The following is a 19,740-nucleotide window of genomic DNA, read 5'->3' as shown; positions in this document are numbered from 1 at the left end:
CAGGGTGAACTGATGGAGCCTGGTTAGCAGGAGTTGACACAGTGTGGGAGGAAAAGAGGAGTTATCTAAAGCTATTGCATGAGAAGTAGCATTGAAACAAGGCACACTTGGTCCACTAAGGAGAACAAATAATGAGAGAAGTCATTAAATATCTTTAGAATAATCCAGGTGTTTTCTTTTCATCCACTCTCAAGACTTTAATGACTCCCTATTTACCTTCAAAATACAGCCCTAGTCTTAAGCTCACTTGGACATGCCAATTTGAAGAGACAGTAGGACAACCAAAGGATTTTATGATGAGGAGGTCTAGGTGTGGTTGGCACCAGGAGCCAGACCCAAGAGGATAGCTAAAATCAAATGATCTTATATCAAAGGCTCTATTCAGAGGTGTAGCCCAACAGCTTTAACCAGTATCAGTGGAAAGATATGAAAGAAGTTCCATTCCTTCCTTTCCTTTTCCTTTTCCTTTTCCTTTTCCTTTTCCTTTTCCTTTTCCTTTTCCTTTCCTTTCTCCTCTTTCTCTCTTTTCTTATAGCTTTATTGAAATAAAATTCACATACCATACGATGTACACTTCAGTAGATTTTTGTATATTCAAGGAGTTTTGCATTCATCACCACTATCACTTCTAGAATCTTTTCATCACCCAAAAAAGAAATGGTACACTCTTTAAAAGATCACCTTTTTCCTTACCTCTTTCCAGTCCAGTCCTCCAGGCTTAGGCAACTACCCCTCTACTTTCTGGCTCTGTAGATTTGCCTCTGCTGGACATTTCACATAAATGGAATCATATACTACGTGGCCCTGTATAGCTGACTTCTTTCACTTGTTTTTAGTGTTCATCCCTGCTGTAGCATATGGCAGTACTTCCTTTTTTTATATTATCTAGTAATATTCCATTGAACGGCTATACCACATCTCATTTATCCATTCATAATTTGATGGATAAAGATTGTTTCCATGTTTTGATCATTAATAACAATGCTTGATTAATACTCATACAAGTTTTTGTGTGGATGTATGTTTTCATTTCTCTTAGGTATACACTTAGTAGTGGAATTTCTGGGTCATATGGTTTAACCATTTGAGTAACTGTTAAACTGTTCTCCAAAGTGTCTGTATCATTTTATATTCCCTCTAGAGGTGGGTGAGGGCTCCAATATCTCCACAGTCTTCTTTTTTAATGAGGATACTTGTTACGATGAACACTGGGTATTGTATGTGATAAATCACTAAATTCTACTCCTGAAACCAATATTATACTATATGTTAACTAACTAGAATTTAAATAAAAATTAAAAAAAAAAAAGAAATACGGCACATTCATTGTTGTCTTTTTGGTTGTAGCCATCCTAATGGGTGTGAAATTGTATCCCATTATAGTTTTAATCTCTGTTTCCCTGATCAGAAGCCCTATTTCCAAAAGTAAGACATACAATAGATAGCATGGATAGGGACTCCAACAAAAGCCTGAAAAAGAAATCTCAAGACACAGACATGAATAGAAGGAGTCTTTCAGGCAGTTGCAGGCCCAGAAAGAGTCGAAGGCAGCCTTTTGTAATTTGTCCAGTCTATGGTGTTGTCATGTTCCACTATAAGGAATGACCAGAGATTACTGTTCTCCACCAGATTAGCTGTTCCCCAGTCTTTAGCAGCACTAAATTAGAGACATTGGGAAAAAAAATTAAATATACCTGTCCCTGACCAGTTGAGTCAGAATATCTGGGGATGTAGCCCAAGTATCTGTGTTTGTTTTGTTTTGTTTAAAAAAAAAAAAAAAAAACCCTCAGCAGCCCGGGTGGCTCAGCGGTTTAGTGCCACCTTCAGCCCAAGGTGTGATCCTGGAGACCCAGGATCGAGTCCCAGGTCAGGCTCCCTGCATGGAGCCTGCTTCTCCCTCTGCCTGTGTCTCTGCCCCTCTCTCTCTGTCTCTCTCTCTCTCCCTCTCTCTGGTCTCTCATGAATAAATAAATAAAATCTTTAAAAAAAAAAACCCTCTTTGCATGAATCTAATGCACAGTGAGGATTGAAATCCACTTTGTAAATAATTCAGCAGGATTAAATAGCAGAATGAATTTATTGATTATATGTTCTACTCAGATAACCATCTGCCTTTATTTTGACTTGTAAGCTTTTTTGAGGTACCTGCTTAACTGAATTTGACCAAAAACATTTGAGATATAATTGCAGTGTGCATAGTCCTCTCTGACTAATAGCAAGAGAAAATTCAGTGTGGAATTCATGAAATCAACCAACTAAATTAAACCAATTAAATCTCTGATTTCAAATTTTGGCTAGAGTTGAATTCTTTCATATCTTTTCACTGATACTAGCTATCCATGAGGCATGTGTCTGTTTTTTACTACATCCATCTCTTTGAGTTCAACATATAATGATTATATACAATAATTGTGTACCTTTTCAAGATAATAAATTATTTCATTGATTATTATGTGGCATGAATTTGATGTCATGGCCACCAATAGATAGTTTGGAATTGGAGCATAAGTACTAGCATTTCTTGTGGGTATGTTGACTTGGACAGGTGCCACTACTGTGTGAACTTTGACCTTTCTAATTGACCTGAGCTATCTTTTCTAGATGACAAAGAGATAGACCAGTCAAGGTGATGTTCCTTATCACAAGGTTGGAGATTTCTCTAGTGTTCGGGTCTGTTTTATTCTCTATAAAGATTGAGGACCATTTGTCTCTTCTATTTAAATTATGCCAATAAAAAACTGAAAAGGATGAGAACGGAAGTGGAATATTATCCCATTAGATTGGTACCAAATTTCCAATGCTGAAAATATGAATTTCCCTTGCTCATGCACTTTTTCAGAGGAGTCCGATATTCCTGACTTAAATTTGAGCTATACAGTTAAGGGAAATGAAAACTCATGTTCCATAAAAAAGGAGGTAAACAATGCAGAAATATTAATAATCTAGCTCACATTCTAATGCCCTCCTGGTCAGGGACTGGTTTGATTTCATTGCAGATTGAGATTTCTTGTATAATGTTTAAAGAGTGGAAATGGAAAGGAAGTTTAAGATGAGGGATATGGAGGATGATGTGCTAGTATAGTTTTCAAGGAACCCTTATTTTTGTCTCAATAGAACTGCTCCAAATTGGAACCAGTAGTCTATGCCTTCCCTTCCTCTCAAAAGCAGAGCAGTTATTATTTGTATTTAGTCTCTTAGTTGTCTCTAGATTAACTAAAGTATGGCTTATAGACCCATTGGTGTGAAGTGCATCATAGAAAAAAAAAAAAAACAGTGGAGGGAACGTGTTTTAGAGTATCATTATGTTGATTTGGCTAGCTTTCAGATTTCCCAGGCTTTCCTCATTGCATACTTCACCTTTGCTTGCTTTTTCTTCTTTCTTCTTTATAAAAACACTGTTTTACTTCTAAACTATAATCTGTAAGAAAAATGAGGGGCATATTACACATCTCTAAAAACAAAGAGAAAAAAAAATGAACTCTTGTTAATAACTTCCCCTCTGAGTGCTTGGGCTGGTTGCAAGGCTCAGGAGACTAATCTGAATGTGGAAGGATATGGAACCATTTGTCCTGGGAGAAGCACTACATTAAAAAGAAGAGGAAAGAAGTCATGGGGGGAGGGCAAGACTCTGCTGATGAAAGTAGCTGTCAAATTAGCAGGTCTGGAAGTTGTAGTGCATATTGTTATGAGCCACTCAAGTTCACACCAGAGCAACCTGCTCCATCCATCTTTCTCAGTTTACATTTTAATTGGCTTGTAGTTAAGTTTTTTAAACACTATGAGATTGCTGACATACACTGTAATATCATGTGAATAATTTATGGAGGTTGCTCAAGACAAGCTTTTTCTTTGATTTGAGAATCCAAGGAGAAGGGGGAGAAGAAGGCTGAGGGGTCTGCGGGAGGGGGCCAGGACAGAAGAGCAGACACAACTGCTTGTTGCATGCTGGATGGTAAATGTTTCTGCGGTGGAGTCAGCAGCATTTGGGATTTCAGGGAGGTTTGTACAATACAATCTTATTAATAACAATTCTGTCAAGAGAGCACCCAATTAAATTGAATTGGGTTATGACTCCCTCTTGGATTCTTAAAATGTGTGGATATAAAACCTCTTCAATGTGAGTATTGGATAACAAGGGTGGGGGTTTTTTTTGGTTTTTTTGGGGTTTTTTTTGGTTGATTTTAATGATTCCTCCTCCTGCTGAGAATTCACTTGTTTATAAATGCAGGAGTAGGCATTTTTCCGAAACTTGTTCTCTTTTCTGTTCTCACAGTAATCTAAAGAAGGTGGAACTGGAATCAGTGGGCAGTCATCCTAGTTAAGAACTTGACTGCTTCTGGGAGTGGTTTACTGGACAGCTCTGAGTCTAGGATAGTATCTAATTAAGACCTGCGGGAGAGCCCTCTTCCTAAATATACTTCCAAAATATATATCTCTTATTACCAAACAAATAAATTATAAAAAATATAGAGAGCACAAAGAAGCAAATAAAAATCACCTACAGCTGTTCCCCCCATTGATAACAGTTGATATGGGTTTAGTTTATATCCTTCTACTCTTTTTTCTATTCACATAGAGTGAACCTAATTGGAATCACATAGACTGTTTTGAATTCATCTTTTTTTCACTAAACGTTACATTCATGAGTAGTCTGCATGTCATTTCTAATGACTGTGTAATGTGAATGTGTATGTATTTTCTGTGAATTTATCATGTTTTATCTAGACTATCTCCTGTTGAAGTCTTGTTTACAATTTTGTAATCCAGTTTAGGCAAACAAGTGATAAATATATTTTGAGTTAAATCTTTTTGTACATTCTTGATTACAAGAACTTCTCTTAGAGAAGTTCCTAGAAGTACAGTTTCTATCAGTGAAGAAAAGAGAAGCTAAGGGAAAGACCAGTAATGCTTCAAGAACAGTTTTGTCTTGAAAAGTGGAATAAAACACATTTTTTCATTAATAAAATTAGTAATTCTTTCTATCTAAAAAATGGATGATATTCAATCTGAAGTTCTTTGAAATTACAGAGATTTTGTTTTACTTGGTGAGGTTTCTTAACCACAAAACCTATTAGGATTAATGTAGGCTATTTTTTCTTTACCAATTGGTATGTAACTACCTAAGGCTTTATGTAATCAGTTGAGATGCTACAAATGTATTGCCTGTCAACACCAATGAAAAAGAGGACAGTTAATTAAAGGGATGTCTTGCTGTTAAACAAACTTACAGTCAATTGCTTGTAAGTAACAGTTTGATGTGTAGTCAAAGGGCAAGAAAATCACTGATCAGGAAAGACTGACTTTTTAAAACAGCAAAGATTTTATTGAGGTTGAGATGAGTGGACTGCCAATTGGTATGATGTTTTCCCTTTTATTTATGTTTATGTATTTTAAATAATAATGATATCCTTGTAAAAAACATATAGTGAACCAAAGATGAAAGATGTAATGCATTAAGGGCCCCTTTTCAACTTAGGATAACAGAGTCCTCATCCTCATGCAAGCCTAGAAGACATGATTGTCCCCCAAGATCAGGCCTGCTTCAAGTTGCATGCATACGTGCCCTATCATTATATTCTGCAAATGGAAAGCTGCCATCTGTAGACTCAGGGGAAAGGCTCCCAGTAGCACAACAGCACTAGGGAACAGCTGTTTCAACTCAAGCCCATTAACTCCTTCTTCTAGGGGGTGCCCTCATGCCCTCTGCACCTTTGTGCAACAATTCCTTGGTAATCTGGGGTGGGAATGCATTTCTCTGGACAGCAAGCTTGTAGTCAGAAGCACTTACCATGTTAATTTCTTTCAGAAGGAGACTCTATTCAGAAATATCAGACTGATTTTTAAATGTTGAAATATTTGTGGAACAAAGAATGTGTATATAGTAGAGATTTTTTTTTCATCTCAAAATCACATGAATATGAGAGACCAGAGCTATTAGAAGGATGGTTGACTTCGTGTTGAAGTTCCATTGGAGGTCACTGGACTTTGGAACCTCACTCTGGAGCCAAGAAACTTCACATTTTGCCAATGACCATATTAAAATGTGTGTACCTGGCAAGAGTAAACCAGTCTCATTTACTGGTTTTCATTCTTCATATTGACTATTCACTATTTCATCAACAAGAATTTTTTTAGGGATCCCTGGGTGGTGCAGCGGTTTGGCACCTGCCTTTGGCCCAGGGTGCGATCCTGGAGACCTGGGATCAAATCCCATGTCGGGCTCCCGGTGTATGGAGCCTGCTTCTCCCTCTGCCTGTGTCTCTACCTCTCTCTCAGATCTCTCTCTCTCTCTGTGACTATCATAAATAATAAAAAAAAAAAAAGAATTTTTTTAAGTGCCAATTTTTTGCCCAACTAGGCAGTATGGAATGCAAGAGAAGGCATAAGTTATGGTCATTCCCCTCATGGGCCTTCCAATAAAGCAGAGTAAATATGTAATCCACTTACAGCCAGTCAATAGCAATATTTTTATTTGTAATGATCCCACATTTCAGTTGGAGAAAGTATTTATTATTCTGGGAAGAAAAACATCAGCTGAATTAATGGCAGATTCTGAATGGGCACTGAGCTATATTCAGAATGCAAGTGTTTTGCAGTTAGGTTAGGTTGTTGAGGTTTGCTTTCTTTACTGAGCTCTTATGAATTAGCAAATTTGAAACCAGCTGTTTTCAAATTACATACAATTGGTCCCTACCCTGAGTGTCTGTTTCTCTGCCAAGTTTCAACTTGTAACCTATTTTAAAACTTGGTCCTAAACCCCCAAACCAATGGAATGATAGCGGGCACTACCTTAAATCATAATATTTTCATAAGAACACGTTCAAGCTTGAAATAATGACTAGGTTGGAAAAAGGAAGAGGTAAAAAGGGAGGGGTAGGCAAGTTTGTGTTTTCTTATTTAAAAAAAAAAAATCTGAATGAAAAGTTGCTCAGGTTTCTGCTATTTTTTTCCTAGATAGCCAAAGAGAGAAAGTTTTTGTTCCTCATGAAGGGTTACCTCTGCATCAGATTAAGATATTTGTAGGATGGCAACTAATGACAGGGTTGGAGCTTAAAAAAAAAAATTCCCCTGTGAACATTTCGTAGTTCTCTTCCAGTCCTCCTCCTTTTCATACTGAATTCTTATCATCTGAGAGAATGGGTTGGCAAACCTTTTCTGTAAAGGGCCAGAGAACATATATTAGTCTTTGTGACCACATAGATTTCTGTCATGTTTTTTCTTGATTTCTTCTTCTTTTTAAGCATCACTTTAAAAATGCAAAGACTAAGCTTACAGGCTGCACAAAAAGTAATCGCAGGTTGGATTTGGCCTACAGCCGCAGTTTGCCAATTCATGCCTTAAAGAAATATGGGCGGGGGGGTGGTGGATCCTGGCTGAGCATGCACGTTGGATATGCCAGTGTGATTTCTTTTTCCAGTGCTTGCTACCTTCTCTGCTGGTCACTGGCTGTCTCACAAGCTGCTCCTTGGAGTCTTGCTCTCCTGTGTGATGTAATGGTGTGAAATGGTGTTTCCAGTGGAGGGCCTGCAGGGGTAAATGCTGTCTCTAATTAACCTGTTCATTTAATGCCATGATCCTTTATCTCAAATGCAGTTCTGCTGGGGGAGGATAAGGAAAATGCTTAATTAGAGTAACTATTTCACACAGTCTTGTGTTTGCATGATGAAGTTTTAAAAGCCTGCAATATGTAGCTGTCAATCACTAAGTGTCTTTGGGAGCCTCTTGATTTTGATTATGTAATAGTCATGCTCTGTTATTGAATCTTATTGAGTGAAACTTCAGGTGACAGTCTTGTCCATGATTCTGACCCAAAGACATCTGGCATGTGTAACTTATGGCTAATGTCCGCCAAATGGATAATGTCATTGGCAAATTGCAGCATCGTGTATGCTTATTTATTTGCTCCTTGCCCTAATTAGAGTACCTTAGACATTTGTCTTTTGTTTTCTGTCTTCCTAATTAGACTTTTTAAATTCCTCTAGTAGAGGGAATGTGCCTTGTACTTCTTTGAAGCCTGACATCCATTGGAACACCATTGCAGTACTTACGGGAATTTTTTTTTTTTGGTGGTGGTGGTGATGGTTAAAAACATATTACCATTTTAATGTACATAATATAAAATACACCATTTTAACAAAATTTTGGTATGGTTCAGTGGCACTAAGTATACTGTGCAGTCATTACCACCATCCAGAACTTTTTTCATCTTCCCAAACTGAAACCCCATATCCATTAAACGATAACTCCTTATTGCTTCCTCCCCATTCCCTAGCAACCACCATTTCTACTTTTGTCCTCTTTGGATTTGGCTGCTGTAGGAATCTCATGTAAGTGGAGTCATATGATATTGGTCTTTTTGTGACTAGCTTTTTTCACTTAGCATAATAACCTTAAGGTTCATCCATGTTGTAGTGTCAGAGTTTCCTTCCTTTTTAAGGCTGAATCATATTCCATTCTGTGTATATGCTACATTTTGTTTATCCATTCATCCATCAATGGACAGTTGGATTGCTTCCACTAATGGGAATTGTGAATAATGCTGCTCTGCACATACTCAAGTCCTACTTTCAGTTCTTTTGTGTTTATACCCAAATGTGTCCATCACAATATTTTTGAGATTGCTGAAGTGACAACTTTTTTTTTGTAAGCTCTCTGGTACTTCAGATATTTTTACCATTTTTTTTTTTACATTTTACATTTTTCTATGTCATGAATCCAAATAAGATACATTTTGCAATAAAGAAAGAAGTTACTAGCTTTGATGAACAAAGATCAATAACCACAGACATTGCTTCATCCTATGTAGCAGGCACTGGGCTTTAAGCTCTTTATGTGGATAAATTAGTGAAGGTCCACAGTATGTCATCTGCATGTTCAGGAGAGGAAACAAGGCCGAGAGGTTAAAAAATTTGAGGTCTCACAGCTAGTATGAGACAAACAGGGCTCTACTTCAGAGCCCAGACCTGTGGATACCATGAATCCATCCAGGAGAGTAGATAACACTTACGTACCTCATTATATTCTCAGCGTGGTTGGCACAAGGCTTATTTTCCATAGCTTACTTTTGAATTTCAAAATCAAATTATGTGAAATTATACATAAAATTATTTGAAAGCTCTAAAGTACTATAAAATGTAAAGTATCAAGATTAAACCTCTGGTGGACAAATGTTCCAAGGTATAAATATATGGAGCAAAAACCATATAGATTTTAAACTGTGATCCAAGCATTATGCAAACTAACTGGGGCCTGCCTTTGTGATTTTGTTAGAACATCATTTCATGTACCATTTTATTCATATCACTTCTAATTCCTGTTAGGATGGCACTGCCTTTTCAATGGCTGTTGTGAATTTCATGACTTCTTTCCTTTTAGTTGCTGGGAATAAGCCAGATTCTCACATAACATTTGTTATCACTCATAGTAACTCTGGAATAGGAACCATGCCTTAAACCATCTCTGCAATCCCACAGCTCTTTGGCGAGGTCCTAGATGCCAAAGAGCTAATGAACTATCATAAGGAAGGGATGTTAGATTTAATTTGTCCTTTCAGGGGACAGAATTGAGGCCACTTTGTGGGCATAGGTTCTAGAGGGGCAGATTTCAATGCAGACTAAAATGCACAGCCATATGGAGGACTAGATGCCATGGAAAGTAGTAAACTCCATCAGTGGGGATACTCAAACACAGGCTAGGCAATCCTTTCCCAGCCATGAGGTAAAGAGGATTCCCACACTATGCACTTAATTTATTCACATTCATGGCCTGAGAACTTCATTTAAACAGTTGTGTCTTAAAAAAATAAAATAAAATAAAATAAACAGTTGTGTCTTACGTGTTATTTTTTTCCTCAGTGCGGGACAGGATCTAAGAGGTTTTGCTGGGTTAACTTTGTTGTACCAGGGACAAATAACTGTCCTATGTTGGAGTGGCTTCTAAGTTAAATGTTTTCAGACCAGATCATGGTTGAAGAGATCTTGGCTCAATTTTGTAGATTCAGATTCTCCAGAGTCTGAACAGATGGTGTACAAAAACAGGACTGACATGGAGCTGAGTGAATAGATTCACTGGTTCGATAGATTTAGATTGATTATTTGATTTATTGACTTCTCCTGTGCACAGTCTTATTGGAACTCTTCTGTCTCCCACACTAGAAAATGTATACTGTCTCAGTGTAACATTTGACTCCAGCAAGGACTCGGGTGTTTGGCACAAATGACATTCTCTCCTCCTGTCCTGATTAATGTGGCTCCAGGATCAACCACTGTTAATGCAAATAGTGGAATATTTGCTCATATAGAGACCAAAAGTACTTAAAATTCAGTGCAGGTAAGATTGTTTAACTATCGGGAGGACAGACTGGTAACTTCAGTTGCTTGTGTTGGTTCTTATTTTGTTTTGGTAGAAGTTGAGTGTTGTAGACTTTGCCTGAAAGCCAGCCTCCAGCATTGACGTCTGACGTTAACCACAAAAGCAGTCCCCTTTCCGCTGGCAGAGCCAGGCCCACGTCCGTGGCTGTGATCTCAGGGGAGGGCTCTACTCTTCAGCTTAGGTTTATGACTAGGAAGCCTGCCTCTTGTAAGGTGGGAAAAGCAGAGCCAAAGTGACCCCACAGAATTTGAGCATGGAGGAACTGTCGCATCCAGAGGACCCATCAAACCAGGGATATGGCCCAGCCTGAACTGGCACCCATGGGCTTTGTCAGAGCCAGGTGTCAGAAATGGGTAAATATCAAATTGTATCTGATTAAAAACAGGAGGAAGCAGAGCTCCCCTTACTTATTACTCCAAGGAGCCAAAGTCAGCTGAATGGTGTTTGGGTCTAGATGATTCAAAACCACAGTCTCATGACCCAACTGAAGAAATATTCAAAACTAGTCTGAAATATAACAGCATGTTTTTAAAAATATGCTATCAAACACATTTATCTTTGGCTAAAAATGAATTAAGTATTTTTCTCTCAAAATAACCAAATATTCATTAATACCAGAGTATAGGATAAATACCTCTTATGGTGAGCTAGTCAGATGCACAATTTCTCTTTTAAGTCAAAAATCTGGCAGTGGTACCACATAAATACTATTTGATCTGGCCCAAGGATCTTAGTTTAATTTATGGCTTATTACATGGGGAAATAGAAAAAACATCAGAAATTCTATATCTGAAAATAATTGGTTATGTAACTGTTTTACCAATAAGATATCGATAAAATTGAAAAGAGTAATAAGGACAGCTCATGAGGGTGTTCAATAATGTATTAATGAGGGAATGAAAATCAAATCAACATGAAGATGTCCTACATCTTGACAGGAAGACAGGTAACACCATTTGTCAAAATTCAACAAACTGTATACTTGAGACCAGTACATCTTACTGTCTGCAGATTATACTTTAATACAAAAAAGAACAAAGTCAAATCAGCATATTTATTGAGGAACAATTTATGAGAAAGTTACAATATTAAGCACTTTAGGGAGAGAAATTTCTTGGCCTTTAGAAAACTTGGATATTCCTGGTTAACTCTAGACACATTCTTAAGAAGAAGAATTAAATCAAGACTGAGTAATTCATTGAATTCTGGATCTGGATGGAGCCTTCAGATTATCATCACTCCTGTTTTAAATATTAAAAAACCTGAAACTCAGAAAATTTTAGAAAATTATCCAAATAAAAATTAAGAAACCAAATTTCACCAAATGGCAAGACTTCAAAGCTTCTCCTTTTCCCCTTTGTCTTGTCAACCCCACCCCCCACCCCAAGGGTCTGTTTTCAACTCTCTTTGTCTTCTTCTTTATGCTGTACTCTCACTGATTGATTAATTTCAATGCTAGTAGTTCTTCATTCCATTGGCAAATGCCTTTGCTTTCCTGCCACATGCCCAACACTGTTTTACGAGTGGGCAGTACAGCACTGAACCAGACAGACTAAGGGCTTTCTCTCTCAGAGCTCATTTTCTACTAATGTCAGTGCACATGGAGCCAGAGAGTGATTTCCTGGACAAGTGTTCTCGTTCCATCCAGACTCCACAGTAGCTTTCCTTGTGTGTCATGGCAGGACTCAAGCTCCACATGGCTACAGTCTCTTCTTTGGCTCTTCTTGTTGAATGTCTAGGTCAACCAAGTTTAATTCCCTAAACTCCAACAATTTGTTTTTTTTCTCCCGTCTGTTCAGAATGTCCTTGTTTCCTTGCTTCTTCCATAAAGTGTTCCAGTAGCTTTCTAAATCATTTGTCTCCCATTGTCCCCAACTCTGATCTAATACATCACTCCTTAATTAATTTTCCTAAAGCACATCTCTGGTATCAACCACTTCTCAAATACACACACACACACACACATACTATCTCTCTCTTTCTCTCTTTCTCTCTCTCTCTCCTCTCTCTCTCTCTCTCTCTCTCTCTCTCTCTCTCTCTTCCTTGGGTCTTTTTATTTTTTTAAGGGAAACTATGAGATTCATTTTCCTTGGATCTTATTTGCCTTCCAAATTAAATGGAAACTCCTCTATCTGGCAGTAAAGACTATTAAAAGCATGGCTCCCACCTCCCTCTCACATCTTCTTACATCTCCACAACAGGTACCTGCACTAACTATAGCCATAGTGGATTCCTGTCCTCTGCCTTTAGCAGCCCCTGTTCTCTGTCCTTCTGCAGTCAGTTGCTCTGTTTCACACCTAGATGCTCCTCAGCCCATCATCAACCTCTGTCCATCCCCACCCACCACCTTTTCTAAGGTACCTTTCTCTCCCTGAACATCATGATTCTTCCCTCCTTTACACTTATGTCTCACTGCATTGCATTATGGTTATTCTCGTACATTTTTATTAAATTAACTTGACGGATTTTCATAAAATGACATATCCATATTTGAAAAAAACTAAAATGTACAGAAGAATAATGAAAGTAAAAACCACCTAAAATCTCTTCACCCAGAGATGTCGGTTCTTGAGCATTCCTCCAGAGGTGTGTGTGTGTGTGTACCTCACAGACATTTATGAAGTCTGTACATTTTTCCATAAATGAAATCAAATTGTGTTTTTTTCAGGTTGATACATTCTGGTAATTTTTTAAATGTTACACACTAGAGAATAAAACGGCTGTGAGATATTTCATCATTTGTCTTTACCATTCTCTAACCACCTCTTGGTATTTTAGCTTGGCTTCCTCCCTCCCTTAGGAGGTGCGAGAAGGAGCTTGTCACCCTGTGTTCTGGCCTGTGTGCTCAGCACATTCGTGCAAGATACAAGTGAGCACTGTCATGGGCCTTGGTGAGGCTGTTTGTGACAGTCCACTCCATGTGGTTTGGGACCTGGAAAAGTGTTTGGTGATCTTGAAGGAGGTTAGACAGGATTGATCTAAAATCCCAAGTAAAATTGAAGCCTTTTAAAAAAATTTCGTTAACTGCTTTGAGCAGCACTGTGCTTCCATTGCCTGCAAGAAAGCCATTCATTGTTCCTTGTTACATAATCTGCAGAGAGTTTACCCACTCAGAAAGGAGCACGTTTGTCGCTGTTTCTCTCTTACCAGCAGCTGAAAGCAGAGTCTGTCCTGCGTCTCTGAGGCATTCTTCACAGCACAGCCTCATGTTATCACTAATTAGCCAGAGCACTCCCAGCCAAAAGCGCCAGTGCCTGAGCCTGACAAAAGTCTGTTTTTTCCAGGGAAAGGGTAAAGCCTGTATCTGTGTCTAGGGGCACCTCTATGAGACAAGCAAAAGCAGCATGGTGGAAAGCCAGGGCGGTGAACAAGCTGTAGTCTCTAGGTGACATGCAGTTTGCTGTCTCCCTTCCTCCTGTGTGAAGAGGGGTCTCCACAGACTGTGCTTTTGTCCTCTACCCAAACGCCATGAGATAAGTCACTTCTGCATGATTCTAAGCATTCAGTCCCACACCTTCCCCATCTTTGGCCTCCGAGACCAATCTACCAGCCATCCCATAGCCAACTTCCAGCCACTTGTGTTAATGATGTATGTGATTAGCAGCCTATGCTGGTTCATTAGAGGGGGGAAAAAAAGGAAAGAAAAACCATGAGATTGTTTGCCTGTCACTGTGAAGTGAAGCTTGACGGGAACACCCTCACTGTCCCTCCCCGCTGTCCCTCCCTACCGCCCCTCCTGCCACGTGTCTGTGATCTTCTGTGCACATGTGCTCACAGTTGCCTGTGCTTCATGGCTCCGCCATTTGCTCAGTGGGGGGACGTTTTCTTAGCCGAGCAATGCACTGCTCTGCCTGAGGGATTGAGAACATATTGCTTGGCAGGTGGGCCTGCTCAGATGTACTGACTGTTGTTTCAGCACTGACAGGGAACATATATCATGCAGGCCCATTACGCCAGTATAAATCCATGGTAACCTGTTCAAAGGGCTGCAACCAGCAAACAAAGTGTTTGGGTCTTAATAGGTGATATTTTTGAAACATATAATTGGGATCTGAGAAGTAATTCTGGGTGACAAGCCACTCCTTCTGCCATCTTAACAGAAGCTGGGCCTACAGCAAAATACCACTCCTGTCATACCACACAACAATGATTGCCATTCCAGCTCAGCTCCAGGCAGCTGTGCACAGCGCCGACTGTGCCAAGAGATTGTGCAGGGAAAAGAGCCTTCAGTTTTGAGGTCTTTCCTTTATGCCTTGGTACTCAGTACTGCTGGCAAAAAAATGCTCTTTGGTATATCACTGGAGAATGTCAGAGGCCCTCTCCTTCACCTACTAATATGAGCTGGAAACGATCCAGTTTGCTTTGGTATTGGGTAGTGGACAGATAAGTCTCCGAGCAGAGGCCACTGGTGTTTATCAAAAAGAGAAGCTCTTCTTCATTTCCCTACTGTACTGCAATGGGAGAATGAGGTATTAGTCAAGGCCTGGGCAGAATGCAGAGGGACTTGGTACCCCAGCCTGGGTGCTTCCCCACAGCAAAGATGGGTGTGCAGCTCCAGCACCTCAGAGATGCAGTGGGGAAGGTGGCACAGGACTGGTTCCAGATGACACTATTTCCTGAGTTGCAGAGACTAGGCAGGTGAAAGCATTTGGCACAGGTTGTCACAAAGCTGGTCTTCTTTCGGAGATATGTGCATTTTTCTAACAATGCACAACAGCCTGTGTTCCTGCATTCTCATCGTGCATCTCAGTCTGCTCATGGGATTGACAACACTGCACTGAAGCATCCATCATTTTCTGCTTCTCCTCTACACTGTCTTCTTAAGGACAGTATCACACCTTGTCTGTGCTCTGCTGAATGCTGGTTTCATGGGAAACACAGAAAGAATGAAGAAAGGAAGATACTCGTTCATTGTTGGCTTTTTTTTTTTTTCCTCCCGATTTCCGAGAAATCATAACTCTGGTATTTCAGTATGACTTGTCAATTGAATTAAAACTGGGTGACAATATTGTATTATTTAATTTTTATTCTGCCAAACAACTAAACCAGTATCAGCACAGCCTGATCTGCATGCTATAGCATCTGAATTCTCTCTTGCTACAGAATTAATTTCTTTAAAGCAAACTAGAAAATGTTCTCCTGAGATCAGGGACCTCCTAAATTGTTAAGGACCAAGGGGAAGACTGTTGGTAATGTGATAAGTAACAGTATTTAGAAAAGGCGTGTTCCGGAGAGCCTGGCATATCATGATGATCGTCAGAGATATGGACTCATCACACCAAAGCAACAGCCCCGTCACCATTCTGCTGGTTTCACTGTTTGCTCCGGCTTCTCCTCAACAGTGTGGTTGGTGATGACACAATAGTTTGCCAACATGGAAAGTTTCATAAAATTAGACTTTGGTGCCTGTCTCCTGAGACATTCTAGCTTATAAGGCCTGTCATGGGGCCTGGGTATTTGTACTTTTGAAATGTTCTCCATGTGGTTTAGATACAAATAGTCTGTGGACTTTGATTCAGGGAACATTGATTAGAAGAACTCAATGCTGAGAATCTGAGCATTTCCGTCAGTCTTAATTGCTGTCTTACACAAATCTGATATGTCCTTCCTGAGCATCTTTCTAAAATAAATCATGGTGTCCTAGAAGCTTTGAGGAGCCCTAGGAACACTTTGCAAGAAATGAAACCAAGAGGGCTTTAGAGATGCAAGGAAAACATCATTTAGTACGTCTCCATATCCATCAGCAGGTCTACCTCTGAAATACTCTTTTACAAAAAAAAAAAAAAAGACATACTTTTTTAATGAAAAAGCTTTATTGAGATCTGATGACATAAAAAAGCTTTATTGAGATCTGATCACATAAAGTTTACCCTCTTAAATATACATAATTCACTGATTTTTAGTGTATTCATGTAGAGCCCTGCGCGGAGCTTGAACTCAAGATAATAAGATTAAGACCTAAGCCAAGATCAAGAGTTGGACACAATAACTAAGACACCCAGGTGCCCCTCATGAACATTAGTATATTACACAACCAGCACCACTATCTAATTGCAGAACATTTTTATCACATGGAGAAGAAATCCCATACCATTCCTTCCTACTTCCAGCCCTTGGCAACCACTAATCTACTCTCTATCTCTACAGATTTGCCTCTTCTGGATATTTAATCTCGGAAATATTATAAGCTGACTGGACATGAATTTAGTTATGTTTTTAAATAGCTCTAAAGAAAAATTTTCTAACTTGCGGTGAGGGTTCCTGGATCTGACATGTTATATGTTCAGAAGGATTTCACTTGTCTTTTACTTGCTTCTATTGCGTTAGCTTCTATAAAAATAACTCATATTCTCTTCTTTATTTTCTCTGTCTTTTATCATTTCACCAACCCTTAAATTCTTCATAGATTCAAACATCATTGCCAAGTTGTTTCCAACTTACCTGCAGGATGAAGGATCTCAGTTTCCTATCCCCCTACTCAGATTTGACCAGTACTTCCTGTTTCCTCCTCTCATCTAAATGTGAATGATCCACACCTTTCTTTAAGGTGAGAACCTCCACATGTGTTCTCTATTCCTCTCCTTCCTCCTCAGCCAGAACCTGGCTTTTGACTCTCTTCATTTTCCTTCTTTAACCTACAGAAGGACTCACACTTTTGAAAAATTGCTTCGATCCTGCTGCCCCTGGAGCTACCATTCTATTTTTCTCATTTCCTTCACTGTCAAGTCTTTTGGAAGCACAGTTTGCTCTTGAGGCTGGTGCTTCTTTTCCACCCACTCCCACCTAACTTCCTGCACTCATGAATCTACCTTTATTACTTTGCTGAAATAATAAATCTCTTTTTGTGTTTTATGGCATCATCTTATTTGCCAAGCCTGGTAACTTTCCCTGATCCCTTTTCCCTTGGCCTTTAGGTCACACAGAACCCTGTTGACTATCCCTCCATCTTGAAACACTCTTTTTTCTTTGGCATCTGCGATACTCCACATTCTCCTTCTACCTTTGGCTCCAGTGCTTCGTGCCTTCCTAAAAATGGATGGCCCTCTCTTTATCTGTCTCTTTATTTTCTCCCTTTCCAGTCTCATAACACCATCTGGCTTCTAAGTATGTGGATAACTTCCAAAACTATCTTCACCACTTGGATGTCCTGCCAGCTTCTTAGACATTGCTCAAAACAGAATTCACACCCTGGCAGGCTTTCCCTCTTCCCTTATTCTGGCCATAGTGTGACCCAGGGTTGGAAATTCTACTTTCTTCCTTTCAACTCCTTGGTTGCCATGGCTGGCAGCCATCATGTATGTAATGCCCTTTTGTTCTGTCTGGACTTCATCTGCTGCCCTACTTCTCCATGCCGTTGTCCAAATCCAGGCCTTCATTGACTCTTCTCTGGACTGTCACTAGGCCCCATTCCACCTCCGCTCATTCCATCTTACTCATGGCAGCCAGATATCAGTCCTTATTCAACATGCATCTGATTATGCCATTTCCTTAGGCAACAATATTCTAGATACCTCTAAGCTGACTGAATATATCTATACTCCTTCACCTAACTTGTAAGGCCTTCTACAACTTTAGCCTTGTCTTCCTTCAAAACCCATTTTCTGTTCTTCTTCTTCCTATTCTATGTGTTCTAGCCCAAGCAAAACCCTGGTCATCCTTTCTTCTGCCTCTACAATTTCTCACTCCAGGCCCCTAGTTAGCTTGTATATTTCATTGAAAATGATGTCCTTTATTTCTGCCAATATGATCTTGTGTGTGGAAATTCTCAGGTCCTTCAAATCCCTTCTCCTCCATGAAGTCTTAGAATAGGATTCCTCTCTCTTTTGAATTTCCAGAATTTCATGTGTGGGGATGGGGGGCGGGTTGTGGGGGGAAAGGACTTTTGGCTTATATTTCAGTTATTTATGTGCTTGTCTTATCCAGTTCCCCAAAGGTAGAAGCCTTTCATTGCCATTGTGATAACTCCTATAACAGCTAATGGAGTATCTTAAGTATAGTATATTATGAATAAGTATTTCTTGAGTAAATGAAACTTTTAACCTCCATAATATATAGAAGATGTAAAAAACTAAACTTGTGCATGACAGACTTTATGTCAGTGTCAGGAGAGTTCTCCATAGTTTTTGACCTATTATTATTTTCCTTTAATCCAAGCACAAGGCTTAGATGAAGGAAACTTGAGAGAATTATAGCAAAACTGCCAGCGCCTTCATTCTCTTCTTACATCTGCATAATATTTTAGACCATTCAAAAATACTTTCACATCTTATCTGACCCTCTGTATAGCTATGTAGGGTTCCAAAGGGGCAGCTATTCTCATATGTATCAGTTCATAAATAAGGGAAATGTGGACTGGTGAGTTTTAATCCTTAACCATTGTTTGCTTGTTAGACAATGGCAGAGCCTGGAAAAAGGGACATGTTGGCTGTTTTTATATATTTGAAGAGCTATTGTGTGGAAAGTGTAGTCACATCTTATTTTTTTTTATTCTTTATTTCCTCAGAGGACAGAAAAAGCAATTCAAGCTCAATTAAGGAGAAAAATTGTTTATCAGATCCATTTCAAGGTGGTACTGTCTGCCTTCATTGTTCATGTGGAGCTCAGGTACAGCAACCTAGCCAACCAGGTATAAGACATTTCATTGGGATCCCTGGGTGGCGCAGCGGTTTGGCGCCTGCCTTTGGCCCGGGGCGCGATCCTGGAGACCCAGGATCGAATCCCACGTCGGGCTCCCGGTGCATGGAGCCTGCTTCGCCCTCTGCCTATGTCTCTGCTTCTCTCTCTCTCACTGTGTGCCTATCATAAATAAATAAAATTTAAAAAAAAAAAAAAAAGACATTTCATTGAAACGAATCACTAAAAAAGTGCAAGCTGACCGAAGTCCCCCTGATTCTGCAATTCCATGATTCCTCTTTAGGTTGGCACTGTGATACTATACTCAATAATCTAAGTTTTGATTTCTATCTTTCTTTAAAACTTAACCTTAAGCAGATGTGGCTCAGGTGTGAGATGACACTGTCTGGGTCTTAAATCTTTCACAAAACAGAGACCTCACCTTATCCTAGCCACTCTATCAGTGGACCGCATGCAGGTGCAAAAATTCAAGAACATATTTTCACCCAATCCTTCAGTGCCTACAGTTGCCAGCCTAGGAGGATAAAAAAAAAAGAAATATGCAGAAAATTTCACAGATGCCATCATCAATTGTAGCTGGTCTAGTCTGGCCACTCCAGGCACCTGTCTGGTGTTATGGACACGGTGGGCAAGCCCAATGTTCTCTCAGGATGGCATGTTCTGTGGGAAGGACGTTGGTGATTCTAATGAGCTCCAAACTTTTCCTTGAAATGGGAAGTTGCCTAAAAAGGCAAC

At 39.5% G+C, this 19,740-nt stretch overlaps 1 protein-coding gene across 6 annotated transcripts in view; it reads left to right on the top strand.

Moving 5' to 3' along the window:
* Window positions 1-19,740, top strand: part of AUTS2 (activator of transcription and developmental regulator AUTS2) — a 1,147,829-nt gene that overhangs the window by 752,410 nt on the left and 375,679 nt on the right. The window contains exon 1 of one of the 6 annotated variants that reach the window (XM_041749191.1): window positions 18,784-18,975. The exons of the other annotated variants lie outside the window; for them this stretch is intronic. Coding sequence (XP_041605125.1) covers window positions 18,790-18,975 — 186 coding nt within the window. The 5' untranslated portion in view covers window positions 18,784-18,789. Of the gene's footprint in view, window positions 1-18,783; window positions 18,976-19,740 lie in introns of those variants that run through there. 6 annotated transcript variants of the gene reach the window in all.

Source organism: Vulpes lagopus, chromosome 3 (assembly GCF_018345385.1).
Source record: "Vulpes lagopus strain Blue_001 chromosome 3, ASM1834538v1, whole genome shotgun sequence".
NCBI lineage: Eukaryota > Metazoa > Chordata > Mammalia > Carnivora > Canidae > Vulpes > Vulpes lagopus.
This window is presented reverse-complemented; position numbering and strand designations above follow the sequence as displayed.